Raw genomic sequence first — 27,560 nt, 5'->3', positions numbered from 1 at the left:
TTCTAGATCTCCCTGAACACGGTAACCAATGACAATCTTCGTGATGACCATTGTGCGAGCATCATCCCGCATCATTCTACATAATTATACTACCCACAGAATCGTCATCCTGATACGTCTCACGCCTGTTCGAGCAGAATTTATAGATATGCATTTATTGGTGAAGTCAGTCCGCACACATCGAATCGCTGTCTCTCAAACAGGATCCTATTACATCCACTGATTAACGACTATAGGCTGGCCCTTTTTAGCGGAGGCCTAGATAGTTGGCAATCTGCTTCATCGCTTTTAGCTTTATAGTGATCCATAAAGTTCACTATTACTGGATGTGCTCAGATTGATTGGTCTTAGAAAAGCCAACACTATTATTAGGGATTACTGGGCTCCCACCAATACTGGCAAGCAATCATTCACTGCCTAGTATAAGATTCCTGCGGAGCCCTGAGATCGCTTTCTCTAACATCCTCCGTGGTCGCACGTACTTTGCTGAGGGCTAAGCAGCATTATGAGAAAGCTATGACATATGGCACATAAAGTGATTGTAATTTCATTAGAATGCCCTCATGATGAGATAGGCTATCGCATTAAGTGATCTTAGTATCACTTACAAGTTATATCCTGACTAGTCTAGCTCCATAGGATGTGGAATTGATAGCGCTAGTCATGTTCTAGATATCCGTATGAATGAAGGTATAAACTACGCCATACATAATAATCTAACAACCACTTACAATAACATTCAAAAACAATCCCTATTCATCTATAATCGAATTCGACATCACGCTACGGAGACCATATCGCTGCGGAGAAAGAGGGGGGTTAGAAAAGCCCGTGGTGTCTGAAAGCTCATCGTTACTATCCTCTGGGACAGGCTCGCAGATTCGATCTCGAACGGAGAACATAACTTGTCTGCGTTTGAGGGGCTGGCGAAACACGGCATACAAGTCCGCGTTGTGTTCCAAAAGCGCTTTCATTATTCTGGCCCGGCTTGCTTTGGTTTCACTATTTCCCTGATGTGTTGTCGCTTGGTAGAGAGCATACCACTCTTTGGTCTGGTTGGGTGAAAATCGAGGTGCTGCATTACCTCTGGTCCAGTTCTCGTCCACGAAGTTTCCATCCAGGCATTCCATCCGGGAATTTGCATCTATCCCGGTAGATAGGAGAAGTCGACCGTGTCAACTGCATGCTCATCGATGGCAGAAACCAGAGCGGCTGGAGTAGCCTTGACGCCTTGAGACAAAATCTCACGAGTCTGATCGACACTATTGACTCTTCGTGCCTGGGCTATTGCTCGGGCAAGAGGGTCGTGCCCCCAGAGAGGATTAACCCATTCTCCCTCTTCGCTTGTCCAGGGAAATTCATCGTCACCCATGATAGGAAAGAAGTATGAGTTTAATAATATCAGATTCTTAGGCGGAGTTTACAGTTGTATGAATAGATATGGAGAGGGGTGACTGCGGCAGTTGACAATGACTCAAATTTGGTAACAAGACTTGAAACAACTAACGGTATAGGGCAGGATAAATTTTCAAGGTTACCCATCAGTCCTGCTAATCTGAAGCTCTATGAAATCCATATATTTCCATCATTTTTGCACCTCATAAGGGCAATTGGTATATTTACAATGTTGGTAGAATTGCTAGCTAGTAAGTCTTGTTCATTTGAGACTATTTTAACTTGCATACCATCCAATAATATGCGGTGTACCTCGCTTAACAAAGGCTGCTTCAACACCAAAATCAGCGAGTTAGTTTTCCTCAGGCACTGGGATGGGCTTCGAATATTCATCGAAAGAGCACAATATTGTTCTTATATAGCCATGATGGTGGTGGTTTTCGCTTCGAGAATACATGAGTACATAAATATCAACGCTGTCGTTCATGAACACATAAGTCTAGAATATATACAAAGTAAAAACAGTCATGATAGAAACGCCGTAAAGCGCAATCCCAGAGAGTCGATCTACTACCCTCCCTGCAAAACTAGTTGACGTTCCGCAGCAATCGCCGTTATACGTGACGTTGTTCATCTCCGCGGCAACTTGAAAAACTGATCCTGGGGAGCTGCCCTGGTCATAGTAATCCACCAATAAGAAGTTTGGTGCTCGATCCCATTGTGCTGTTGAGATAATCAGTATTTGTATATCAGTTCGAAAGGCGATAACATACCAAGGCAATTATTCGCCATCAACCCCAAACTCCCATACCCCGAGTACGCATTTGTCACATTAATCTTTACAGAATTCGGGATGAGAATATCAACGCTATCCAGCACAATTTCCACATTCAGGTTATGATTAATCATATACATCCGCTCGTCCGCCTGTGCATCGCTAATACCAGGTGGTCGTTCCCTCGTACACGGAAAAGACGTGTTTAATGGCGAAAACGGCGTTTCCCACATCTGGGTGAATTCATCCAGGATATACGGGATATCGGACTGGTCGGCTTGATAGTCCATAAAAACGACGGCGCGTTTACCGTTCACGATCATGTTGGATAAGGTGGGCCAGTCGTCGCGGCTCATGGGGACCTTCCACGGTTCGTAGGCGTAGTCTTTGAGACCTGAATTCTCGATTGCGGATGTGAAGTTGGAGGGGGAAACGTAGTCGGAGTTGACGATTAGGATGGTTACCACCTCGAAGGGATTGTCTTCCATCCAGTTGGTGACGGTGGTTAGATAGGATTCTAGTGTTCCCATGTTGAGTAGGGAACAGGAGCTGTGGCAGAGGTAGATGTCATCTTTATAATAATGTGCCTCGAATGATACTATCCATTGTCAGCAGTGCATATGATGATAGATTGAGATAGACTCACGCATTCGCACCCCGTCGTTCAGCTGCGTCGTCACATCATAATTCTGATTCGACGCGATGTTATTCTTCTTCGCAAACGGACTATTATGCGCCGTCACCATGGTGATATTTGAATATTTCCTCTCACAAAACTCGGTATATCCATTGCAAGCTTGCGTGTTGGCCGCACCAGATGAGGTCGTAGCCGTGCCATTGACCGAACCAGTCCCAGTAACCACCACCTCTGTCGTCGTCGCTGTGTCACTTGCGCTGGGAGTAGGCGTGGTGCCACCATCTTCGGGCGAGACCGTGCTGGTCGTGGTATAGCTGAGGTAGTCGCCGGTTGGAATCGCGACCACTGTTTCTGATTCCACGACGATATAAGCACCCGATGTAGTGCTACTGGTTGGTGTTGTCGCATCTGTCGAATCTGTTGTAACTGTTGTATCTGTAGTTGTGTCCTCGCCAAAAACCCCCCTCAACAACAACGAGCACAACAGAAATTGTAGTGATAGTAGCATGATGGACTCATGGAGATGTCAGGCAAAACACTCCAGCCGGAGAAAAGTTGACATTAAAATCAATCTGCCTGTTCTCATTTTTCCATCGGCGATCCGGAGGAGTAAGGCTATGCTTACGCTGCGTGACGCGGCCACAGCCCCCAATCAGCGGCTGCCATTCGCCAAGGCCACGAGGCTGCCCCACAAAGCTTGACTGGATTGGATTATAAATAGAACTCTGAGTCAGGCTGTCTATCCAGTTTGTTGCATTTGTTGATTCGGGTATGTCATGTGCGTCATAGTTCGGAGTGTGCGTTCCTGCTCAGCCAGTAGATGTTGGTTCTCCTGCCGGCTGTCCTCTTGGTGTAGACTTTAGGATAGCCTTGCAATTCCAGTGGCTGGTTTTGGTCCGTTTCCAGGCCGTTGTGCAAGCTCACGGACACTTCAGCCTTGTCTGTGCCCTTAGACTAAGGCTCGGAACGCCCTTCAACTAATGGCTGGGGCCCATCCCATCGCCAAATATCGAATGCCAGAACATACATATGATTTTCGGTAATCCGCCAAGAATTTGGGCTTGAAGGATCCGTAAAGTCCATGTAGGTAAAGTCAACAATGTACCTGATGGCCATTATCAGTATGACAATTGATTTAATTTCAATGCTCCGAGGATGGGGAACTTACAGTTTGTTGGTCGTTCTATCGAATCGGAGAAAACTAGGATCTTATTCAACCAAGACGAACTCACACTGTCTCATGTGTCTATTCGAGAAGCAAGTGTTAGAAGGCCATGCCGCCTGGAGTAGAAGGGAATAAGACGTACTCGAGTATATAAGCAAGCTGTGTCCGAATCCCTCCGAGCTGGTTATCTGAAAGTTGACGAAATATACGACCAAGATCCTCACCCGGAACCCGCGACATCACAATAAAATATGCATTACCACCTGGGTACGGGAATCTTGGCCCAGCAGGCTGTCTAGCATGCTCAATGTATGCAAGCCCGTAGCCAATTTCCTGCACTTGTTCGACCAATCTCACTTCTTCCAGAAAGCGGTCGAGTGCCCGTTCTCGTGTTTCTTCAATGTCTGTTATACCAAATGACTCGGGTGGTAAACTGTTTTAGTATCCAAATTAGCATCTGAAAATGTCAAAGATATCGGAGGTCACCTACTCGTAACGAATCTTAAGCATAATCGGGTCGCCAGTATCTTCGTATCTTGCTAGAGTCAAAGCCTGTCGCTGGGCGAACCTGTGATCGACAAACTCCGTGAGCTGCTTCTCAGACATGATGGGCCTGCCCTTGATTATCCGGCCTCTACCAGCAAAGTCGAAGCTCTAGATAGGCATGGTGGTAAATATGGATTTGAGGGTTTATGAAATGATAGCCAAGAATGCCGAGTGAGATATAGTGTGATTTATGAATGTGCAGAGCTTTGTGGCAGAGCATAGATGAGATGGGGTCCCTGCTAAGCGGATGCCTACATAGACATTGGTGTCTGGAAGAAATGATGTATGATACGCGACATTATCTGCATTAAAACCTAGATGAAGCTGCTAGTCAAGTCGACCGTTATTCTGCCACAAACTGCTTTCCTTGAACAATGCCGTCCAAAGGCACAGGCCAAAAAGCATCAACCCAATAGTCGACATTCCACAACTCGCACCTCCAGTCATCTTTATCTTTCAGAATTTGATTCATGACGTCTTCTCGCATCCAGAATGTCGCTGTCTGTTTATCCTTTCCTAGCCCGCTCCACTTGAACGTCGTTATCATGTGACAGCCCTGGTCTCGGAACTGTCTCACTTTTGGGACATCAAACGGTGGTTTGGGCGTTGGGTGCAAAAGCCAGTACATTTCTGTGTCCTCCTTGGGGCAGTCCGTCTGCAAATCAACCTGGTACAAAATGAGTGCGAGGGATGGGGTGGTCTCGGGCCTGGGTGGCCACGCAGGGCTGGGTACTTTGATACTGTAAGAGTAGATGGAGCTAGGTGCAGGCAGAGATGCTTTGGTGATGAGGTGGAATGGGAGAATCCGTTGCAACAAAACTGTCAAGGTAGACATCTCGGCAAACCAAGGTGCCGTTGACAGTTTGGCTGCGGGGTAGCTCTTGTCGACCTCTTTTTCAGGAATCGGTCGGGCACTAGGTGGTCGGGCTGTGGAGGTGATGTCGTTCTCGAGGATCTTTGCAAGTACCTCGACAAGCCAGTGCGAGTGGTATCCAATTTCATGAAGGTGGATAAGTAACCGGAAAAAGCTGGTCAAATTGAGCGGCGAGTGAATGATGTGTTTGGAATTGGTTCGAATGGCTAGGGGGTAAGGAAGAACTGTCTTGAAGAAAAAGGCGACAAGCCATCTGGTCAGCTTTTCTCGTGGCAATAAGAATTCGTGCTCGAACGGCTCTCTTGTTGGGCGTCTCCAAGCCCTGTAATCGCACACTGCAGTTGGGCCATTTGTTTCTTTTCCTGCTTGCTCATATTCAACCTGTGCGAGTTTGAAAAGGGTACTGTCGTCATTGATAACCATGTAGTGGCTATGAAACTGCGCCATAGACTTCCACGCGGAGGTGTTGCGCAAGCAGTTCGAGGTCACAGTAGAAGTAGACGGGTCCTTGAGGAGTTTTGCGGCGTGGACGAAATTAATGAAGCTGCCACCGATGTAATCGGGGACATTAGAAAGGTGGACACAGTCGAACTCGAAAGGCGCATCCGTATCTCGATCGTCAATGAGATCAAATCTAATAGTATCCATTGCGGCAACGGTATCTCCCAGGATCATCTCCACCGTCGTACGCTTACGAAGGTTTTTGATAGTGCGAGCCATGGATTCGAAGAAAGGGTTTACATGGTCGAACAAGCACTCCTCAGAGCCAGTCTCTAGCGCACACCTCAAAGCTTTGGCCAGGTCATACGGGTCGTAAGAAAGCTCAGTGCCAGCTCTCTTTCAAATGCCAGTCATCATCCAGAAAAGTGGTGTTCACGTGCCAGTTTTTGTCAAGATGATCTCGGAGGGCGGGGATTGAAGCATCTGAGTCTAAAAGCTTTAATAGCTCAGGGTCATGCTTCTTGAGCACAGGCGGGGGAGCGCGTAGCAGAAGGGTCTTATTGTAGCAATGAAACTCCGTTTCGCAGCCCTTCGGTATGGTGTTTGGTTCAGAGCCTTGCAGATCAAATCTACCCATATCATCTGTCATCATAGTCGAGACAGTCTGTGAAATCAGCTTGCCTGTCGAGGTCAGATTCAGCAGATCAGTGCTCTTCCAAGCTCTAAGTGCATCAAGGATTAGCGGTTTGTCTGTGTCGTAAACACGAACCCACGGAATGACAGGGGCCTTGGTCTCAAGTGTTTCGATAATCGAGTCAATCACTTTGTATAAGTGATCAAAAGCAAAGCGAGGCATGATCTGCGTTGCGAAAACATAATAAACGATCGACAGCCGTTCCAGCCTCTCGATTTCTGACAAATGCGTATTGACTGCCAGGTCATCCAACATGGAGAAGAGGACTAGGTTTCGAGCCAGGACTACAGGTTTGATATCATTTATCGTGAAATGATATTTCTTGCTGGATATCCCGGTGACCCTTTTACTGGCCTCCTCGAAGATATTGAATAGAAACCAAGTACCATTAAGATTGCGTGCATCCCCTACACCTCCAAGGAACACGCTAACATCGTATTCGTCCATGATAACGGACTCCTCCAACAAAGGTTGTAGGTTGTCATGGCCAAGGTTGTAGCATTCTCGGTTCGTCGAGCTAAGCCGTCAGTATATATGTCAGATACATATCAACCATAGATATGGAATGCTGATAAACTCACATGGCTGGTCTGTAAGAAGGTACATCACTTTGTATCTTCTTCCGCAGCTGTCGTTCATCCGAAAAGGCAGAGTTTACTGCTTCTCCATGCTCAATGGCAGCTGTGTAAAACTCACGCTCAATGGGGAAGTTTTTGAATGTGTTGATTATTTGCCTCGCGATATCATATTCTTTTAAATAGAGATGCGCTTTGACAACGCGGACAACGATCTTCGGGAGTGCAGTTGTCTCATCGCTACCAATTACGATTCCCAAGGCCTTAATACCATATGTGGAACAGGAGGCATACTCTCCCAGTTCGGAATGAACGGCAGACAGATTAGACAAAGGCCGATAGTCCTCTGGAGTTAATTGTAATGTTTTTTGATAAATGTCGATGGCTGCTCTCCATCCCCGTTAGCCTCCAGGATGGCTTGCTCCCTTAGTGTGCCCTGACCTTGTCTTAGCTTGCCGCTCTTGTACAGTGCATTTCCTTGCTCTCGAAGTTGCTGGGCTTGTTCTTGTTCGGATGGCATGTTACTCTGAATATAATAATGCCTTTATCCCTCGGTTGTAACTGAAAAGTGGGTGGATTTGATGTTTTTTGTTTCATGAGGTGGAGCTGTTGTCCCGCTAGCCTGACTGGGCTAGTGCGTTGAATTTGATGCTCCACACTCCATCGTCGTTTTTCACTGTGTTTTATTATGTGGAATTATCAGTATCCTTTTACTCTACTTAATCAATTATTCAATCGTAATTCTACCATTCACTTGAGGTTTGGAGAAAGAAACAAAAGGCGGAAAGACAAAAGGATTGTGTTAGAATAAGACAGTTCCCCGTATCTCCAACCGTGGAATACAACGAGTGGAACGGTAAAGTCAATTGCATTCCTATTCTTTATTCAGACGGCAAGTGGACCTGAACAAATGTCTCGAGTCTGAAACAAGCCAGAAAGGCGATTCGATGGACTCACGATCTCGACTGCCGATCATGTTCACCAACGCAAGGGATGCCGGTTCTTTCCCTCTTGGCCCACGCTAAATGCAATCTATTCGATCGGCCGGCGGGGCGAAAGAGTCCAGCGGTCAGCCCCAGCTGAGACTGTGGTTGCATCATGGCCATCACGCTCGTCTAAATAGCTGCTATCTCCTGCCCTTTTTCTTCTTCTTCTCTATCTCTGCTTCTGTCAAACAGCCGCCCCATAAACAATGGCGTCTTTCACTGTGACAGAACATCTTGTTGATGGCCAATACATCCGGGAATATCCCCGATCGACAGCCACCCAAGATGCCCGCTTGAAATTGAGCGTCAAAAAATACACGCCAGTCGATAACCCGAATCCCCAACCGGGCGATGTCACGATTATCGGAACCCATGGAACTGGCTTTCCCAAGGAGATGTACGAACCACTGTGGGAAACACTGTTGGCACGCAGTAAACAGGACGGATTCCGGATTCGCGCCATTTGGGCCGTCGACGTGGCCAACCAAGGAGCCAGCGGTGTGCATAACGAGCAGCATTTGGGTAATGACGGTAAGTTGGTTCGCAATTCGTAGTGAGCGATCGAGAGAATTGACGGCTTGACAGCTTCATGGCTCGATCACAGCCGCGATCTGTTGCAGATGATCAACCATTTTCGAGATGAGATGCCCCGACCGATATTTGGTGTTGGGCATAGCGTCGGTGCCACGCAACTGTCAGTATATCCAAACACCACATTATCCATCGCAGTGAACTCAGACTATCGTACAGGGCATTCCTCTCCCTCGTCCATCCCCGCCTGTTCACCTCCCTCCTTTTCATCGAACCATACATAGTGCCCATAATGCAACCGGCCGGCGGCGCAAAGAGAATCAAGGCGACTACCCGCAGAAAGGATATCTGGCCCTCGCGATCTGCAGCTGAGCAGGAGGCGCGCAAGTCCCTTCGAATCTGGGACCCGCGGGTAGTCGATCGATGGGTGCAGTATGGATTCCGTGATCTGCCCACGCTCATCCACTCGCAACCGACAACAAATTCCCCAGATGAAGGTCCTCCCGTCACGTTAACCACCACGAAACACCAAGAAGCTTTCGTATACACCCGCGCGAACTTCAATCGACACAGGCAACTCGGTCTACCCGACCAGGAGGGCATTGAAAAAGCAAATGGGCCTAGACCACCACACGACCCACTCACTGTGCCAGACATGATCGGGCAAATGTATGCGGGCCAAACATTCTACCGCCCCGAAGCAGTCCTGGCCATGCAGTTGGTGCCATTTCTTCGACCGCCCGTCCTGTATGTCAGTGGTGCTAAAAGCGCTCTAACACTGGAAGGGGGACAGGTACAAGCAGCGCAACAAACGGGGACTGGGTTTGGAGGAAGTGGTGGTATGGAATATGGCCGAGTAAAACACATCATCATCGACCGGTCGGGGCATACGCTGCCGTTCGAGAAGGTCAGTGCAACGGCCGATGCGCTGGGGCCGTGGCTTGGCCAACAGTTGCAGCAGTGGAAGACTGACGAAAGACGGATTGCCGAGGGATGGGAAAGCCTGTCTTTGAAGGAAAAGTCAACATGGTCAGAAGAGTGGAGGGCCGCCTCGGATGCTTGGTTTGATGCCTTTGTCAAGAAGAAGTCGAGTTCGAAGTTGTGATATTCGTCCGCCCAACTTGGCCTGTATGGACATCGGGGAAGCTAATGCTAACTGTTCGTATCTTGGAATGAATAGGTCGGACTTTAATAGAAGTACATATTGTTTACTTAGCCTGGCCTCATGATAGACGGTGGTTTTTATTGAAAAGCACCCAACAGTTATCAGACAGGACAATTAGTGTCTAAAGCACAGTCAGAAGCGAAATATCCAACAATCGATAGCTTTGTCCACACTTCCATTCAATCTGCACCATCTCTTTTTATCCAAATGCACATGGCATTATGATTGATGACTATCAGACTCACGTTATCTGGCTGCTGGACTCAATGTTCATTTGTACAGACTGCTATTTTCATGGCATTATATATTAGATTGGATCCACCAGATTGACAGCCACCCTCAAATAAAACAGTTCGTCATTTGGCTGATAGCTAATACACTAGAAACTGAAAATGGTTATCCCCAATATTTTTGCGCTGCAGTTCTTAGCGCATGTCCCAGACGGAATCGGTCGCCGCTGAGATTGTCCACCGCCATCAACACAGCCACGACACCTGCAGCTTTGGAAATAGTACCTGTCCAATTGCTGCCACCAACCAGCTGATCCTGCATCGTCTCACCGCGCTTGAAAGTTGCTTTGGTGGTGGGAAGCTTGCCCACATTCTTCATGTCCCAAGGCTGATATCGCCAGCTGAGCAAAGACTCCACCCAGCGTCCAGCCATGGTGACCACAGTTCGATCGTGACTGAATGCGTCGAAGCCATATTTCCCATGGAAGGCGCCGTATCCCGATTCTCCGACACCACCGAATGGAGCTGATGGTACACCGGCGTGGAACATGGCGTCGTTAATCGTGACGCCACCGGAGTTGGTGTTGTCGAGAATGTAATCGATCTCAGCTTTGGATTTGGAAAATATGTACAAAGCTAGTGGATGGGGCATGGGTTTGATTGTGCTGAGCGCAGCGGATACATCGGCTTTGATGATTGGAAGGATGGGGGCGAACAGCTCTTCGGAGATCAAACTGTCTGCTACATCCACGTTTGTGACAATCATTGGGTGGATGAATTTCTGCGATCGATCGACAGATCCTCCGTAGACTGTCTTCCCTTTGGTTCCTTCGAGCAGCCTGTTGATTCGATCAAAATGCCTTTCATTGATAATGCGAGGAAGACCGTCGGTTTTATCTTGAGAGAATTGCTTCATCCAATAGATGGTTCGTTCGACAAACTCGTCATGAATTGTAGAATCCACAAAGACATGGTTGACGTTAAGACAGACTTGCCCGTAGTTGAAGAGCTTCGTATTCGCCAGTCGCTTCGCAGTCAGATCGATATCCGCGCTCTTGGTTACGATTGCTGGTGCTTGTCCGCCCAGTTCCAACACAACGGGCGTGAGATGTTTAGCCGCAGCCCCCGCGATAATGCGACCGACCTTGCTTCCTCCAGTATAGAAAATATGGTTGAACTTGTGCTCGAGGATAAATCCCGTCTCGGATGGACCACCAGTGACGACAGTGATCGCCGACGTGTCGAGATACTTGGGCACCAGCTCCGCGAGAAGATTCTGTGTCGCACCACTCAACTCGGACGGCTTCAGCATCAAACAATTGCCCGCTGCGATGGCTGCGACAGCTGGCGGAAATATCGTAGCCACGGGAAAGTTCCAAGCCCCGATAATCAACGCCACGCCCAACGGTTCTTTCCTGATCCAAGCCTTTCCGATCGTGCCAAAGAAGAAGCCCGGGTCGGGCGGTGCCTCGCCCTTTGCCCATTTCTCGAGATTGTCCAACATTTCGATAATGCCTGACTTGACGCTGGGGATCTCAACTGCTCTGCTTTCAAAGGAATGACGATGGAGGTCTTGGTGGAGGGCATCGCAGAAGGCGTCTTCGTTGTCGTCGATCATCCACCAGAGCTGCTTGAGCTGCCATTTGCGCCATTGGATCGATTTCGTTATGCCAGTTGCAAAGGTGGCATGGAGGGTGCTGTACGCTTTTTCGAATTCGTCTGGGGAAGTGAATGACGCCATGGTCTAGAAATATGGAGGTGGAAAAATAAGCCGATAGAGATGAGGATTTTGATAAAGAGCGACTGACGGGAAAGAAGCGGGGAAGACAAGTGGAATGTGGCCTCGGGATAATTAATCCAGCCGACGTCGATAGGGATGTTATATTGCACATGCTCTAGGTATAAGCTGCATAACTCTTATGCAGTATTACATACTGGTATCACGCCAACACATGCTGTCTCAAAGGCCCATGCAATACACGATGCGATGTCTGCTTCCGCTGCTTCAACCACACCCCGACAAACCGGACAATCTCCTGATGGAGGTCAATAATCACCCTGGGCGCGGTTACCCCTTCTGCCAGTTCCTTCTCCGAAAGCGCATTCTGATCCCAGTGATGCACTGCTCCCCGAATACCATCCCACACATCTTCAGCCGGCACGTCAACCAAGATAAAAGGCTCATCGTCTGTTGACTCTCTCGGGGCTGTTCCATCCGCGTGCGGGGTTGCATCACGCCAAGGATCGGCGAGTCCATCGATGATAGCCACCCGGGGGTAGGAGAAGTTGAATCCGCCGTGTTTGTTGATGATGTCCGTATCAGGGGACGTCGTGATGTTGAACTTCGTCCGGCATATCTCGGTTGTATAGTTCATATCGATCAAACGGGAAATCAAAGGGCGTATGTCCGCAGGCACAGAGGAGCCGGTCATAAAGTAACCCCATTCCGTACACACCTGGTACTCCCAGCTGGTCGAGGAGGATTTAGAAAGGGGAGCTGGCGATCCATGGATTTCGGAGCTATTCGCATCTTCCTCGTCGTCTAGGGCCTCTGGGCCTTGGGAGAAGACGGTCGCATTGAAATAGCCAACATAGTTGAGCATGTTGGTGACGAGGGTAGCATTCGACGAATCGTACCCAGCACCAAAGAGAAGCTTCTTGATCCAAACCTCTGCATTGGTCGATTCGGGGTAGACCAGTTCCGTGCTGGTGATGTTCTGACAATATTCGGAAAAGGTCCTGTCACTGATTTGGGAGTCCCAGTTGCGACCCTGGTATCCGCTCAGGCCATTAGAGTAGATCGACACAAACCATCGATCATCTCCATCATCCCACTTGGGCTTCAACCCGAAAGCGGCTTTCAGTTCCGATTTGACGGTCTTGTTTTTGTGGTCAATGAGGAATTTGTCGAGAATATCAGTAAAGGTCTGGATAGTCGAGATACACTCCGATGGACCATATTGCCTGATGGGCTCAAAGTACTTCCAGTAGTCCTCGACAGCGGCAGTGACACCCGATGATGAAACAGATCCCCAGTAAACATCTGGATAGAGCTTCCGGAGAAAGGCCACAAATGCACCGGCATAGGATCCGCCATACCCGATATACGGCGTAGTTTTGGCTGTGAGATCCAAGTGTTCCAAACCGGGGAATACCACATTTGATGCAAAATACGCATAATCCGCCAGAGCCTGGTCGGTCGAGAGGAAGCGAATGCTCTCCGTCGTCAGATTACCGACCGGGTAACTATTTCCGTAGTAGCGATGCTCCAGGATGACTCCAATCCCATGATATTCTTCGAGCAACTGAGTGACAACCCCTTGCGACAGGAAGGGGAACCGGTTCTCAGCGTTGGTTTCACCAGCTGCAATGACGATCACCGGGCCTCCTTCTTGGTAGTGGCTGGCGTCGAACCAGTATCGAAGGTCAAAGTGGTCATCACTGTGTGGCTCATATCGAGATTCATTGTGGAAATGGTCCACGGGGACAGAGATATTGTGCTCTGCATACGATGTTGAGACGTCTGTTAGGACGTTTGCATGGGTCTTGTGTTTAAAACTCCGCAGAATTGGGACCTGCAGTTCTAGGGGAGAGTGTTCAAATGCATTAACTGATAAGGATAGAAGTGTCCCTAGTAGGAACAGTCTAGCTGATGAAAACATGTTAAGAATGATGGATTGAAGATGAATCTCGGCGATGTCGAGGCGGGAGGAGGCCCTTAAGAAGCGGTGGAAAACCCCACTCGATTATTGTTTGCTTTCTGTCCGGAATAGGCAGTGATCAGCGTCAATTGACGCTATCAGGCACCATTTGTCCATCATCCAGGCCTTGTGATACAAAGAATTGTGTTATTCATGGGTTCTATCACCAAATTGACTGTTCTTATTAATCATAATTTCATTGAGTTATACTCTTCTATAATCTTGATATAATAAGGTTAATGTTCCTGATTACTCACTCAATCATGGTCACCTGATGTCGGATATATATATCGAAGCGAACGGTGTCCATAAGCTTAGACTTCTAACCTCAAAATATTAATATTAATTGAATTTTCTAGAATATTTATCAAGCAAATTATATGGGAAATAGTCTCTGGAAAATAATAGTTCGAAAAAGCTCACCTCGATGGACGGTATCCTTGATGGATGAAAACGCCTTTATCTGTGGGCAATTTTGAAATCAGACTCGACAGTATCTACCCATGATGATAAATCCGAACTATCAAGTATAAGCAATTTTTGCTGTTTTGGTCTCCAACCCACCGTCTTCACCCACATTCCAAGTTCAACCCACGATCTCCATCACGATAGGATAGCCTACCCGAGATAGCCACATTTCGATCGGAGATGACATGCAGATGTCACAAACAGTGATTGTTAAAGGTGAATTCTGTGCGTCATAGCTCTGAGGCGCAGATGGTGGACGCTTTCAGGGGATGATTGCCCCGGCTGTCGTGAGAGTGCATTTTGGTTCCATCCTTTCCATTGAGGCTTGCTGAAAGTTTAATTCTTTACAGATAGGGTACAGATTCGAAGTATATCAAAGAATAGCCGCTGACCAATCCACACATTTTGGCTTCGAACGATCGTAATAAACCAGGAAAAGTACTCCTTATACATACAGTACTAATGATCAAAAGCCAACTCCCAAAACTCCCCAACCAATCTCACCCCAAACGTATCATGCTCCTCCTCCTTGACCAATTTGAACCCATTCGCCTCATAAAGCCTCCTCGCAGGAACAAGCACACTATGCGTCCACAGCACGACACGTTTATACCCGACCTCTCTTGCAAAATCAACGCACGTCCGGATCAAGGCACTCGCGACTCCTAATCCTCGCGCCGACGAGTCAACAAGAAGAAAGCGGAGCTTGCCTGCATCTTCTGCGCCGTGGTCTTTTGCAAGCATGATACACCCAATACGGGAGTTATTGTGTTCAGCGATCCAGCATCGTTCGACGGCGGGATTGTAACTGTCGATAAAGTCTGCACAGGACCGGGCGACGAGTGACTCGACGCGTTCGTTCCACTTGTATTCGGTGGTGTAGAGGGTGCCGTGTTGGGAGATGAGCCAGCCTAGGTCGCCGGGGCGGTGGGTGCGAATGGTGTATTCGGGCATTTGTAGTGAGGATTATTTTCAGTATAATGGAAATATTTTATTGATGATGTGGACGCTATCTCCAGCTCGTCTAGATGATATATTATCCTCGTGTAGATAATGCGGGGAGGCCAAAGGGCGCGATGAGTCAACGGATAGTCGGAACATAAGATTTGGATCTTCAAATATCCCCGCGATGAGGATGAGAGATAATTTCCTATTTGAGTATTTAATCAGAGAAACATAGTAATGAAATGATAACATGTGAGTAGATACCTGCTCGATAATATCACCAAGAAGCCCACGCAGGAAGCACTGCGCAGACACCAAACACTAAAAAGAACAGCCCCGTCGAAATAGGATCGCGATCATTCAAAAAATCATTAATGGTCTTTCCCTGTCTCCAATACATCCCAATATAAATTCCTATCTGCAAAGCCAGCATCTGTAGTATGCTAAAGGGCCTGAAAGTGGCGTCTCTCTGCTTCTCTGTTCCTTCAGGCCTGTCTGTTGGAGGTGATGCAGCATCAGGACGACCATGAAGTCTCTGCACTATTGTCTGAGCAGACTTCCATAGCGAAATTGCCATTATGGGCATCTCAATGAGCTGCGCCACTCTGTTCCCGAAGAGGGGCTGGAGGAAGGGGGCTTGGATACTACCGCAGATGAAACCAGTACTGAATACTGCGAGAGTATAGATGAGATTAGACAGCATCTTGCCAAAAGAATATATGTAGAGAAAGACAGTATAGTACAGCAGATGGTTATTTATGAGGTGGTTGCGTTGCCTGGAGGTGATGTAATTCTTACGACCCAGGATAAACAATCAGTCGCAATCAATGACCATATCAACTGGATATAGCTTCTCTATCAGGTCCCTATCTAAGATAAAGGACAGGTTATTGAATACCTCACCTTCTGGCATCGAGTGCTCTAGCCCCACGCCAACCACAAAAGCCCAAAGTCAAACCACGACATCACGAGCATCACTACGCATGATTGGACACGATGAGCACTGCCCTGCAGCCCAGACTGCTGGGTCTGTTTCAAACGAGGCTATGCAGACCAGTCGCAGAGCTCAAAGTCTGGGTCTGGGGAGCCTCCGTCCGTACTTTGACTTGATGTTCGTGTTCACCTTAAATGTGCAGCTTCCCCGACCTCAGCTCCTCTGCTGAATATTCAGCAGCTGCAACATGCATGTAATCACTTCTTTTTTTACTCATTAACTGTACTCCATAACCGTTATATATATTCATAATGGAAAGCCATACAGCCAGCGCATCTCCCACAGCTTCGGGCGCTGCAGGGAACACCCCCGGCGAAACCATGTCGACAGGCTTCATCATCGCCAGCGCAGTCGTAGCAGCTCTCGTTATCTCTATAGCAATGTACGCAATATACTAACCGCTACTCTACTCTGCTCTGACCTATCGCAGTTGCGCATGCTGTTTCTTCTCCCGCAGAATCGCCGCAGATAGCCCCGCTACTGCCAAGATAAAATCCGAGATTCGCTCTGAATCGAAGGAAACAATGCTATCGCGGCTGGAGACTGCATGTCCGACCAAGTCATGCGAGGAGTGGTGGGAGACTATGAAAGCGGGAATGGACTCGTCGAGTAGTATTAGGAATCATTTTGTCTGGTTGGTACTTGACTCTATATATTGGTAGGTGTGATTCTAACAGATGCTACAGTCCAATTTGTCTGGAAGAAGTCAACCCCGCTGATAACATGCACACTATGACATGCGACCATGTCTTTCACGCGAAATGTATAGAAGAGTGGTTCTTGGGATGCCATTTGATTTGTCCACTCTGTCAGAGGGCATTTTACCCGGGAAAAGATGCGACTGAAAATGCTGGGTCTGAGAATGCTGTCTAGTTATAAAAATGTAGTATTATATGCAAATACCACTCCGATATTAGCAACGCCATCCCAACTGATAATGATATTTGCCTCACGGGAAAATAGTTTCTCCATAGCATCATCTGACCGACCAACGCATCATGGCTTGAGCTTTTGCTTTTTGATTCTGTCACTTTATTGGCGTGGCCCCACTACAAACTCTATTGACATCGCGGCCCCACCCCCAGATTCCAGGGTCTAGACCAGAGCAGATAGCCAGTCTGAAGAGTAAGAAGGGGGGAAAGAGAGAAGAAACACAAGGGAGAGACATTTTTCATGTGAGAGTGATTTGTGCTGATTAACAGGTTTTCTGTATGCTGGGGATACATCATTCTGGATTTACGCTACAGGATACTTCGTCATATCAACTTGAGTTTCGGTGTGATTTCATTGTCTAACTTACTATGTACAAGCATATGCGAATAATTTACTATATAGGTACAATATGCAACAAATCCAGGAATAATCTCAAACTTCAAACACGCGGAAATCCGGATATAAATCCAATGTTCCCTAAACCCGCTAACCCGAGTCCATCCGAAACGCAACTCCGAGACTCCGAGATGTCGCCGTTCGCCACTAAAAACCCAAGAACCACGGATTGTGCCTTCTTTGGGTGGGCCGAAATACCGAACGGCTTCTGCAGAGTTTTCCTGTCCATATTATTCTCTTACGTACCAGAACCATAATCAGTGTGGTTTATTGTGCGGTGTTACTGTTCTTGGTTAGTGGTAGGTATTAAGGTCAGCCGACTGAGCACAAGGGTAGAGACGGTTCATTTCGGCGTGTTTATATCATTGTGCATAGTTTCTGTTTCTGAGAAACAGGGGTATGTTGCTGAGATAACGATCTTGGCTTTACGGGGACATTTTTTCCGTTGAAATGTGTGGATGCGTATTGTTTCTGGATTGAGTAAATGAAGCAAAAATCGGGATCGTCGGTCAACCGTGTCTGGGCTGGTTTTTTGACAAGGAAGCGTCCACGAGGTGGGGTGGGCGAGAATAAAATAATAAGAAAGTGGAGCCAGCCCTAGCTTGACAATTGGCCCTGGCGCTGCGACATTTGACAGTAAGCACAACGCACATGTCTGATGATATTATCGAGACGGGAGAAAAGAAAGTATGATATCGCTGTGGAAGGATTCGAGTGGAATAATAAAACAAGATATGTGAACGGCAGAGGAAAAAAGATGTGCGTTGACAAAATGTCTAGGCAGAATGACATCATAACACGAGATCAAACAGGCAGGCCAGCCGAGCAGCATAACGTCATTTCTCCTTTCTCATGCCTTCTTGGTAACAGGTTTGACTTGCTGGTTTTTTTCTCCACGAGGGATCGTCAGGTCAGAAGTACTTGCTTTTAACGCTTTAAACATTATGCAGGGCTGTCTGGCAGGGATTTGTTGTCTGATCGCACGGCCGTGTGCTTGTATTGATTACTGTATTGGTGTATTGTAGTATATCTTCTCGGAAGGTGGTGTTTATTGTCAGAGCTTTAGAAGTATTGATAGAAGCATTTAACTATTTTGTAAACTGTAGGTTTAATCAGTGTGCTAATCTCTAGTTTACGATCTACAGAATCCCGGGATTAATCGTATACTTGGATGTACAATTCGAGGTGTATCTAATGCCCTAGTTATAGCATCTTCACGATGCAACAAGTCTCCATTAGAATTGTATCTAGAGATTTAGTCTATTCAGACAGTAAATGCTCTTCTAGTACTGCTCTAATACTGTTTACTGGCTTACCATTCGAACTCAACATGGATATATTCTGTTTGGAGCCCCCATCCATGGCAAACTGTCTCACATACAGCACCATTCTCCTCTCTCGGACATTATCTCGAACCCGTACGATATCATCAAGACAAGCACCCTCACCGGCAGATCCCCGATGCCTAATTGACATCTTCCATTGAGATTCCTCGCCCCCGCCCCACCACCATATCAAGCAAAAGCCTGCAATCCTGGGATAGCTCGATGATCACGGCCTCCACGGAACACCACCTTCCCCAATACAACAATCACCTAATCCATAGCTTCCCTCCTCTGCTATCCTCACCTCGGGGACGATCTGCGCCGACATGGTTACCTGTCACATTGGGTAGTTCTTTACCGGTGACTGCCGCGGACGATGGCATGACCCCACGGGCTGAGATGAAGCCGCGACGGAGCTGGGGAAGAACAGGCTGGCTGATTGTGTCATTCTGTGCCCTGGCGACAGGCGATTAAAGTTGATTAAGCTTAGTGTACTTGATCTCGTTGATTCGATCGATCTTGTCATCTCCACAGTCTTATCGATCTAGTGGTGTTGCGTTAGGCAGCAGTGTTTTGAGGTTATTTTGACGACATGGATGTCTATGGCTTTTGAATGGATGATATTTATATTAAGGTGTAGATATAGTTCTGCAGATGAGGCTATAGATTATCTACTTGTTGAATTGAATTGTATACAAAGCCAATGTACTCTGCATGGTAACAAAGCCAATGTCTTATTTTATGCTTTTGATATAGAATCAACTTTACCCTCTTATTTTACTTTATATTAGTATATTAATTAGAACAAATTTACCACTATCAACATCGACTTCAGTGTCTTCCAGTACGCATAATTGTATCCCAGCCTATACACCATTACACATGTATATTTCCCAAATCCCGGCCACCGTATGCGCCAAGCAACACTTACGAGTCTTATCACCTCCGATCATCCTTTGCAGCATTTATAAGCAGAATTAAATTAAAAAATTAACCGTTTCTGACAGTAATCATGCCATTGAGTCATGGCCTGCCTGAGCGGGCTAGATCTGCCCATCGCGTCTCCACTTGTGACGGAACCCTGCGGCTTGTTCTTTATTCTTCATGGTAATAATATCGGTAGCCACATCGATAGTTGGATTTTGATTTATCATGGGATCCTGTACTTCCGGATGGTTGGAGTATACCTAATTATATTTGTAATACAGATGGATGTGGTATTATGGTGTGTTGGAGTATTGTCAAGCATTACGCTCTGCGTCACAGGGCGACTGCATGGTTTAGCTTTACTTAACAATTACTGTGGACCTTTAGTGTATTCGGTGTTTTCTGACCATCCTTGCGTCAGCACTCCCTCTACTGCCATGTAGTATTCTACAAAATGATAGTGAAACACAATATGTACTATAAACTTATAGTTAGACCCTGATTAGGGCTGAAGCAGCCGCCTTTTCCGGGTGTTTGTGTGGCCAGGGCAGGCCATTTCCGAGCCATCCGGTTGTGCTTCCGGATCTGGTGATAATCTTCGACCACGGAATACAAACAGTTGCCGTCACCATATAAGGTATCGAATTGGCTAATCATGTTGATCCCTATAGTGTCATCAGGGCAAACCGGCGCAAAAGTCCCCAGGTCGCTTATAAATTGAAAGCCCCTCTTCTTCTTCTGCGTATCTTTCTGCTTGATTATTCTCAACATTTTTCCATTCTGCGATTTCCTCCTCCCTCTATACCTCACTCAAAATGGAATCGCCTACCGCGCGCAGCTCTGCGAGCAGCTCTTCGGAAGGTCTTGCCCATGAAAAGGCCAAGATCGTGCCCACGGGGCAGAACATTCACGGATCGGGATCGCCCAAGCGATTCAAAACATTCTGGGCGGCATTCAGACACCTGCAGGGGTTGAGCCAGAAGGAGGTGGATGACTTCATGGCCTCGTACGTCATCTACAACCTGGACTGGTCGGACGAGAAGCAGATGGTGGACACGTTGGGCCCCAACTACCAGGAGAAGGTGGGCGACTGCCTCAAGGCGTACTACGGGGTGCTGAACCACCTGTGCGCGCTGGGCGACGTGGAGAAGATGTACATCCCGCCGCTGGTGAGCAAAAAGGCGACGGTGCTGGAGAACCAGGTGCTGTACGAGCAGTCGATCGCCAACGACATTGGCCTCAAGCCCGGCGATGCGGTGTTGGATTTGGGTTGCGGTCGCGGGCGGGTCGCCGCGCACATGGCGCAGTATTCGGGCGCGCACGTCACCGGCCTCAACATCGACCCGGACCAGATCGCGCAGGCGCGCAGCTTCAACGCTGAGCCCGAACAGGGTGCGCTGAACAATCGCTTCGTTATTCAGGACTTCAACGCCCTGCCACTCCCCTTTGCCGACCAGAGCTTCGACGCCTTCTACCAGATCCAGGCCCTCAGCCTGTGCAAGGACCCCGCCGCCCTGTTTGCCGAGATTTTCCGCGTGCTCAAGCCGGGAGCCAAGATCTCCTTCCTCGACTGGGTCTCACTACCCGCGTATGACGCCGCCAACCCCCAGCACGCCGAACTGATGCGGCGCGTAAAGCCTCTGATCGGCGCCGTGGGGACGCCCACCCCGGAGAGCCTAGAGGCCGCGCTGGCCCAATCAGGGTTTACCGTCCTGCGCTCGGACAATGCAAGCCTCGACGGGCTGCAGGCGCCGCTGATCCAAACGGTCGACGTGTATTTCCGCACCATGCGCCAGGTCATCTTGGCCCTGGTCAAGCTGCATGTGCTGCCCCGGCATTTCAAGACGCTGATTAACCGGCTGTGTCTGGACGGGCAGGCGTTTGTCAAGATGGACAACATGCGCTTGATCACGACCAGTTATCGCATCATTGCCCAGAAGCCCGAGAGGTGAAGCGTCTGATGAACGAAATGATTTTATATAATATACCCTGATTTTACGACCTGCCACTGCTTGAGAGAACACTGCTTAAGAACAGCCATCCTTCAACTGGATGATCTAGCTACTATTTAACAGCTCTCAAGTCATCAGTGGTATTGCATTTTGATTGTTATAGATAGCTATTAATGTTTGAGCAGTTGTATAGTCCCATTGGTGTATAGGTTTGTGTGTCTGTAAATAGAACAGATTCTGTTACCCTCTCTTCTCACTATTAAATTATTTAAAAGCAGAAATATATCGTCAATACATTTTATTTTATTTGATAAAAGGCAAGACTGCGTAGCATCAGTCACACCAATCTCCGCAATTGCAGATCAAACTCTCGCATTATATCATCCCGCATCCATCTCCTGGCTAGCAAATTAGAACAACCAAGGGTCTCCTCTCATCTGACCCTCAACCGGATCTAGTCTGCCGTCTCTCGACTGGGGTATCATTCATAGAGCCGAGTCACCTTCTATCTCAGGTTACACAGACACACTGTAGCTGACTAAATAATCACTCCTACATCCCTCTAGACCCAGTACAGTAAATGCGTTTATTCCGTCTGACTCATATGCAGGGATATCTGCATCTTTGGCACACTTTTGCATCCTGGTTTGGATGTTGCCCCACTTTCCGTCGAGGGTTTACGTTTGTATCGGGGACGTTTGGAGTTTTCATGTAGAATATCGTGTCGGAGAGAATGACTATGAGATGTAGAGGTTGTCTAAATTTCATATTTCCCAGAAACTAGGGGTCTACGCCATTCATAAGCACTATGATCTAAACCAACAAATCCATCATGCGATTTCACTACGTAAGGATTATCAAGGAAGCAAGTAGATATATATTTTATATCACATGCGACACGGAAAATCAGTCAGATGCAACTATTTTGATTAGTAACATCCCGGATTTGTATGTGATGGATTCGATCCAACCACTCAAGGAAAGCACATGACATTTATTATACGATTTTATCCTGTAATAGAGGTTATTGGATCGACAAAATTATGCATAAAAATTGAAATCCAAACCACGTCATCGTGATTGTGTAAAATTGATCTTCGCGGGGGTGTGATTTTGATGCTTGAACAGACCTGCTGTGTCCCTATCATTCTTGTACGGATTAGTGCAACAGTAATCATCTAGAGTATATTGCTGTTTCTCAAATACGTAAGTTCTATACTATGTGGAATTTACATAATGACTTGATTGGAGACTTGTGGCGGGTTCCATGCCTCCGTATGGGGATGTACTTTTATACTCCCTCATTTTTTGCCACATTTCCAAAGAATAAACTCGATAGAAACAGCAAAGCACATTGTGGTAGTAGTTCCGTCCTCAAGGTATACCGAAAATATAATTTATACGCCAAACTATGCATAAGATTGACTTCAGATAGCAAAAGTCCGATTAACAACACCTATATGCAAGCATCCTAAACATCAACCACTGATATCTCAGCTGCAAGGATCAGGGATATTGCTATCCAATCATGGGCCCTGGAATTCGTTATGGATGGTGCCTAAATTAAGCTTAATTAGACTTTCAGGGGTGCGCAAACAGGTAGGACAGTGAGAACAGCACAGCAAGTGTTGATTGTGTGACGCAAAGCTGATGTTCTGAACTATTATAAATATCTTGGAAGGTATTGATTGGGTATATTATACCATTTTACTTTGAGTGTATATTGTGCTATGTAGATTGTGTGGCGAATTTTACAATGATTTAAAGATAGTAGTTGTTAGTCAACATGACACATTATATGGGCTCTACCATGACTCTAGCTACCCGACACTATTACTAGGAATAGCATAGTAGAAATGATAGGTAAGCAAGTAACCGTCTACCGTATTCGACCAAGCTACTGTCTGATGTATCCTCTATGGAGCCGTTGTGTCGTGGCACCCAGTCCCTCAAACTGGACATACGGCTATTCGACAACAAAGCATAAGCACACAAGTACCATCACCATATGTATTGTATACCCTACGGAAAGTTGGCATTAATAGAGTCAAAGAGCCTGTGACTTGGACATTGTCCATCTGTTGAACTATGATCTTATCGCACCAGAATGAGGAGGAGCATTCCGTAGCGGAATAGATTGATCGAATAAATGGCACTGTTGCCTATTTTAATTCATTCGATGCAGGTATTATATGCGAAATTACTGTCCATGGGCACTGCTTACCATATCACACAGATGTCGTTTGATCTGGCATTCTTCTACACGGCCGTAGCTGAGGCCCTGGAGATGCGCTAACGGCAGACAATTGATCCTAAACTATTATGTATTCTACAAATTCGAAACATTATCCCGTCTGGGCAGTTAAAGATCGCCCTACCACGCATAACCTGCCACGCAACGATATTTCATGAGGTTGATCCGGGACCAAATGTCGATCCATGCTGACAGCTCACCACCATGGATGGATCATCGATAATCTATTGGATGTTGATGAGACTAAGAGGCTGTATGACTCAATGAAGAAGGCTGTGCAACACCAAGTCACAGTTGTTATAGATATATAAGGCGACACCCCATAATAAAAGTTATACAATAGTATCTACACATCTTGAATACCAGATTCAAAATGGGATTGACAGCAGAAGACCGAGATGACTCTCAATATCTCATCCTCCAAGATCTCTTCAACGACAAGATATCCGCAAAAGCAGCCGCCGACCAACTCGCCGCATCGACAAACCTAACCCATTCATCAAATCTCGACTGTCTCTGGTATATGGTAATAAGATGCGCCTACGAGTTTCCCTCCCAACAAGATAAGCTCGTCGACGCCCTAGTCCAACTGTCCAAACTCCCCGACGCCACGGAAAACGACAAACCCATCATTCTGAATAATGAAAAAGTCTGGAAAGACATGCCATATCTAGGTTTTGCGTTCCGGGAAGAATGGAATATGTCCGTACCAGAGGGCCCTCAGGAGCATCGTCAGCGGGCGATTTGCGATCTCATCAATCGGGACCGATTCGCTGCGTTGCTGATGGTGACCGAAGAGCCGGCGTTTAATTACTCGTGGTTTGCGCTGATTGCCTTCCGTGAGGCGCTGGAGAGACCGATAAAACAATTGGACACCTGGAATCCGCGCGAGGCGGCGATTCCGGCGGCAGCAGCGTGGATTGAGATTCTGGGGGTGGCCATATATGACTGGGAGGACGATTGGTCTGGGCGTGTGCGCAGTGCGCCGGGGAGAGGAGGGCCGCTGTGGAAGGGGAAGCATGGGTTTTGTAGAGAGAGATGGGCGCTTTGGAGGCAGAGGTTTGGAGAGATATCGAGGGGGGAGGGGGAGCTTGGAGAGGAGCTGAGGGTGATGGCAAGAGATGCAGAGCAGATGATGATGGAGATAGAGAATGGAGATGTTGAGTGAGAAATAGTATCTTGAGCATTGGAATTATTTTAATTGATGGTGTTAATCCATTTTTCGACATCTTGCTGTGTTTGCACATAACCATCCTCATCATTATAATAATCGTCATGGACATAGCCACGAGACTCGACGACGCGGATTCGGGATGTTCCAATGTTCTTCTGAGCGATCATTCATAGTGATACTTCTAGACAAGATATCAGCCAATAGAAGTGAGGTAAAACGGTGAGTTTAGAATAATCTAAATCCAAGACATTTACTCCCTTCTGTCCAGTTGGCCCCTTACCGTCTGCCAGTGGCCCACTTTGTATGGGAAATCAAAAATGCACGGACCACCGCATACAAAATGGACTCCCCCAGAATGACTTTCGGACACGCGAACGATTGCACACACGATTGCCGTCCAATTGAGGTCGGTGGGTTTATATGGAACAGGGGAGGGGGTATTTCCAAAGTGCAAATCAAGGTGGTGCCTCGTAGCTCATCTGTCGCCGCAGGCCTAGCAGGCCGAACACAGTTTTTTAGGCAGTGAAGCTCGCCTCCTAGGCTCCAACGATAGGGCCCATGGTGAAAGATACCCGCATGCCTTTGGATTGAACGTAGTAAGCCGTGTCATCATACCATGACCGACCGCGTCTGTTGATTCGAAGGAATCACTTGAATGGTTCCGAATTCCCCAAAATATGCCTATATTGCCAAATTGAAATTTGCCTAGAAAGCCGGATACTGGAAGTGTTTCCAACGTCGTGATCCTCACTTCATCTGTAGATAATACAAGACGACGAGGATAGATTTGGGTGACATGACGGAGTTATGGAGAGGGCAATGCCTTTCGAAGACTTTTCTCGACTTCTGTACCTTTCTTTTTGAGGGGTTTGAAGAATTCGGGTATCGCTGAGTTTTTTCTGGCATTTCAAAGGCTTCGACTGAGGTTAAACTTGGGTATAAACGCGAGAACCGGGGCCATCATAAAACCTTTGAGCAAGAGAGCGACCGAAGAAAGGACTTCGTTTTGCAGTCCTTCATGACTTCATACGTTGCGTCGCAGTATCCGAAAACGGACTTTTGTTTTGAGCATTTCCTCATTAAGAGTCCAGAACATTTGCAAATGGCCAGAACAGTCTGCTGCCATATTCTTCACCATCCATTGAATATGAATGGGTAGATATATTTTATCCAGCCATATCGAACTTCACGCGTCATACAAGGATGTTCTCTGCAATTCGACAGTGTCTCGTAATATCTGGCGGTTGAGTCGTGGATTTCGATTCTCGGAATGAAAAGTTTGTCTTTTCTTTTTTCGAGCTATCAAGATATGATTAGCAAACTACGTAGGAGTTTGGAGGATATCGTCCATTCATCAAATCCCAGGATGGGATAGCTCTGACAATTTCGGAGTAGAAGGCAGAATGGCGATGACATGATCATGAATGAGGGCAGGAGTAAGAAAAGTCGAGAGGGATAATCCAGGGGGAAATAAAGAGCCGTTGGATAGCTATCACTAGCCAAGTGAAGTGCCTGGTGAATACTCCTTCCATTCCCCTCCACCAGAGGGGCAATGACACTGGAATTCTATGATTACTATGACTTCTATGAAAAGTCGAAGTAAGGCAAGTGGCAATGTTGACTGATGTATATCATTCCAGAATTCATAAGCAGATCAAGTCAGAGTACCCACATGTGATTGGCATCCGTGCTATCTGTCGATCGTGTACACTATGCGTGTACTATGTAAGGGTGTGGGATTGCCCTGAAACTACGGGCGTTTTTCGTCATGAACACCCCACTCGCCTGTCCCTGTTTCAGGGGCGACTCAGCCTACTTGAATGTCTTTTATCTCCTTGGCCTTGATAGTTTCCCATGCGTGATTAATTTATGATGACTATCGTTGATAGGGAACTTGGCGCTTGGCAGGGGCTTGGGGAGTACGTACTTTGAGTATGTGGCCTATCGTCTGATGCGACCTACATAGTCCATAGTAGTAAAATCAGAAGACACGGTCGCATGGTGTTGATTACGTGGAATATCGTGGGAAAAGCGCTTAGGATCATTGTTTGATGTCAGTCTAGCCAGAAATGTCACAGAACCAAGTTTCAGCTGGACGAGGTTGCATTTGGCTCTTCGATGATTTCTGCGGTGTAACTGTTGGGACATGGCACATGCTGAGGCAGTCGCTGAATAACGCATGTCAAATCCTGTTTCATTAGCTGAGCATCCTGATTTACATAGTATTATTCTCCTAGTCATCAATTGTTCTGGAATAATTTAATTTACTAATGGTGAAGATAGGAAATATTCTGAAAATCCCTCAGGAGTGAATAGTTCCAATTATAGACAAGCTTTGTTGTACGCGTTTTTACTGGCTGAAGCTACCAAGTGCTTGAGTGGGGCATGCCAATATTCCGATCTGCGAATCATATTTTTTATTGGCTTTTTTTCGATGCTGGTGATTCAGATATTTGCAAAATATTAATTCCATATGA

General features: G+C 47.0%; 11 protein-coding genes across 11 annotated transcripts; 4 read left to right on the top strand and 7 right to left on the bottom strand.

Annotated features, from left to right (window-relative positions):
* Positions 1-1,582: 1,582 nt before the first annotated feature.
* On the bottom strand, positions 1,583-3,367 carry ASPWEDRAFT_41090 (uncharacterized protein). The gene is made up of 3 exons (XM_040835467.1): positions 2,817-3,367; positions 2,169-2,768; positions 1,583-2,118 (listed from the first exon to the last, which is right to left on the bottom strand). Exons 1-3 carry the CDS (start codon positions 3,313-3,315, stop codon positions 1,895-1,897), a joined length of 1,323 nt encoding a protein of 440 aa, XP_040689531.1. The 5' UTR covers positions 3,316-3,367; the 3' UTR covers positions 1,583-1,894.
* A 704-nt stretch (positions 3,368-4,071) lies between these two features.
* On the bottom strand, positions 4,072-4,626 carry ASPWEDRAFT_112000 (uncharacterized protein; the record flags this gene model as incomplete). The annotated part of the gene is made up of 2 exons (XM_040828293.1): positions 4,072-4,405; positions 4,463-4,626. Coding segments are annotated over 2 exons (498 nt in total), but the record flags the coding sequence as incomplete, so codon positions are not given.
* A 235-nt stretch (positions 4,627-4,861) lies between these two features.
* ASPWEDRAFT_183856 (uncharacterized protein) lies at positions 4,862-7,622 on the bottom strand (the record flags this gene model as incomplete). The annotated part of the gene is made up of 4 exons (XM_040831999.1): positions 4,862-6,229; positions 6,270-7,044; positions 7,109-7,487; positions 7,544-7,622. The coding sequence occupies 4 exons, from the start codon at positions 7,620-7,622 to the stop codon at positions 4,862-4,864; spliced, it is 2,601 nt and encodes an 866-aa protein (XP_040689529.1).
* A 672-nt stretch (positions 7,623-8,294) lies between these two features.
* ASPWEDRAFT_51796 (alpha/beta hydrolase) lies at positions 8,295-9,724 on the top strand (the record flags this gene model as incomplete). Its single annotated transcript, XM_040837654.1, has 3 exons — positions 8,295-8,619; positions 8,674-8,782; positions 8,839-9,724. 3 exons carry the CDS (start codon positions 8,295-8,297, stop codon positions 9,722-9,724), a joined length of 1,320 nt encoding a protein of 439 aa, XP_040689528.1.
* A 161-nt stretch (positions 9,725-9,885) lies between these two features.
* Positions 9,886-11,755, bottom strand: ASPWEDRAFT_51795 (aldehyde dehydrogenase family protein; the record flags this gene model as incomplete). The annotated part of the gene is made up of 2 exons (XM_040837653.1): positions 9,886-9,905; positions 10,300-11,755. The coding sequence occupies 2 exons, from the start codon at positions 11,753-11,755 to the stop codon at positions 9,886-9,888; spliced, it is 1,476 nt and encodes a 491-aa protein (XP_040689527.1).
* A 99-nt stretch (positions 11,756-11,854) lies between these two features.
* ASPWEDRAFT_531529 (putative extracelular serine carboxypeptidase) lies at positions 11,855-13,712 on the bottom strand. Its single transcript, XM_040837838.1, has one exon. It carries the CDS (start codon positions 13,674-13,676, stop codon positions 11,955-11,957), a length of 1,722 nt encoding a protein of 573 aa, XP_040689526.1. The 5' UTR covers positions 13,677-13,712; the 3' UTR covers positions 11,855-11,954.
* A 930-nt stretch (positions 13,713-14,642) lies between these two features.
* On the bottom strand, positions 14,643-15,137 carry ASPWEDRAFT_28451 (GNAT family N-acetyltransferase; the record flags this gene model as incomplete). Its single annotated transcript, XM_040833136.1, has 1 exon — positions 14,643-15,137. One exon carries the CDS (start codon positions 15,135-15,137, stop codon positions 14,643-14,645), a length of 495 nt encoding a protein of 164 aa, XP_040689525.1.
* A 268-nt stretch (positions 15,138-15,405) lies between these two features.
* ASPWEDRAFT_28450 (uncharacterized protein) lies at positions 15,406-15,831 on the bottom strand (the record flags this gene model as incomplete). The annotated part of the gene is made up of 1 exon (XM_040833135.1): positions 15,406-15,831. The coding sequence occupies one exon, from the start codon at positions 15,829-15,831 to the stop codon at positions 15,406-15,408; it is 426 nt and encodes a 141-aa protein (XP_040689524.1).
* Positions 15,832-16,251: 420 nt separating this feature from the next.
* Positions 16,252-17,111, top strand: ASPWEDRAFT_41085 (uncharacterized protein). The gene is made up of 3 exons (XM_040835466.1): positions 16,252-16,504; positions 16,553-16,756; positions 16,809-17,111. Exons 1-3 carry the CDS (start codon positions 16,374-16,376, stop codon positions 16,993-16,995), a joined length of 522 nt encoding a protein of 173 aa, XP_040689523.1. The 5' UTR covers positions 16,252-16,373; the 3' UTR covers positions 16,996-17,111.
* A 3,272-nt stretch (positions 17,112-20,383) lies between these two features.
* On the top strand, positions 20,384-21,982 carry ASPWEDRAFT_41083 (class I SAM-dependent methyltransferase). Its single transcript, XM_040835465.1, has one exon. The coding sequence runs from the start codon at positions 20,519-20,521 to the stop codon at positions 21,653-21,655; it is 1,137 nt and encodes a 378-aa protein (XP_040689522.1). The 5' UTR covers positions 20,384-20,518; the 3' UTR covers positions 21,656-21,982.
* Positions 21,983-24,312: 2,330 nt separating this feature from the next.
* On the top strand, positions 24,313-25,008 carry ASPWEDRAFT_76201 (DUF3632 domain-containing protein; the record flags this gene model as incomplete). Its single annotated transcript, XM_040839541.1, has 1 exon — positions 24,313-25,008. A coding segment is annotated over one exon (696 nt), but the record flags the coding sequence as incomplete, so codon positions are not given.
* Positions 25,009-27,560: the final 2,552 nt, after the last annotated feature.

The sequence above is a fragment of the Aspergillus wentii genome (assembly GCF_001890725.1).
Source record: "Aspergillus wentii DTO 134E9 unplaced genomic scaffold ASPWEscaffold_4, whole genome shotgun sequence".
NCBI classification, from domain to species: domain Eukaryota; kingdom Fungi; phylum Ascomycota; class Eurotiomycetes; order Eurotiales; family Aspergillaceae; genus Aspergillus; species Aspergillus wentii.
Note: the sequence above shows the minus strand (reverse complement) of the source record. Positions and strands in the feature narration are given on the sequence as shown.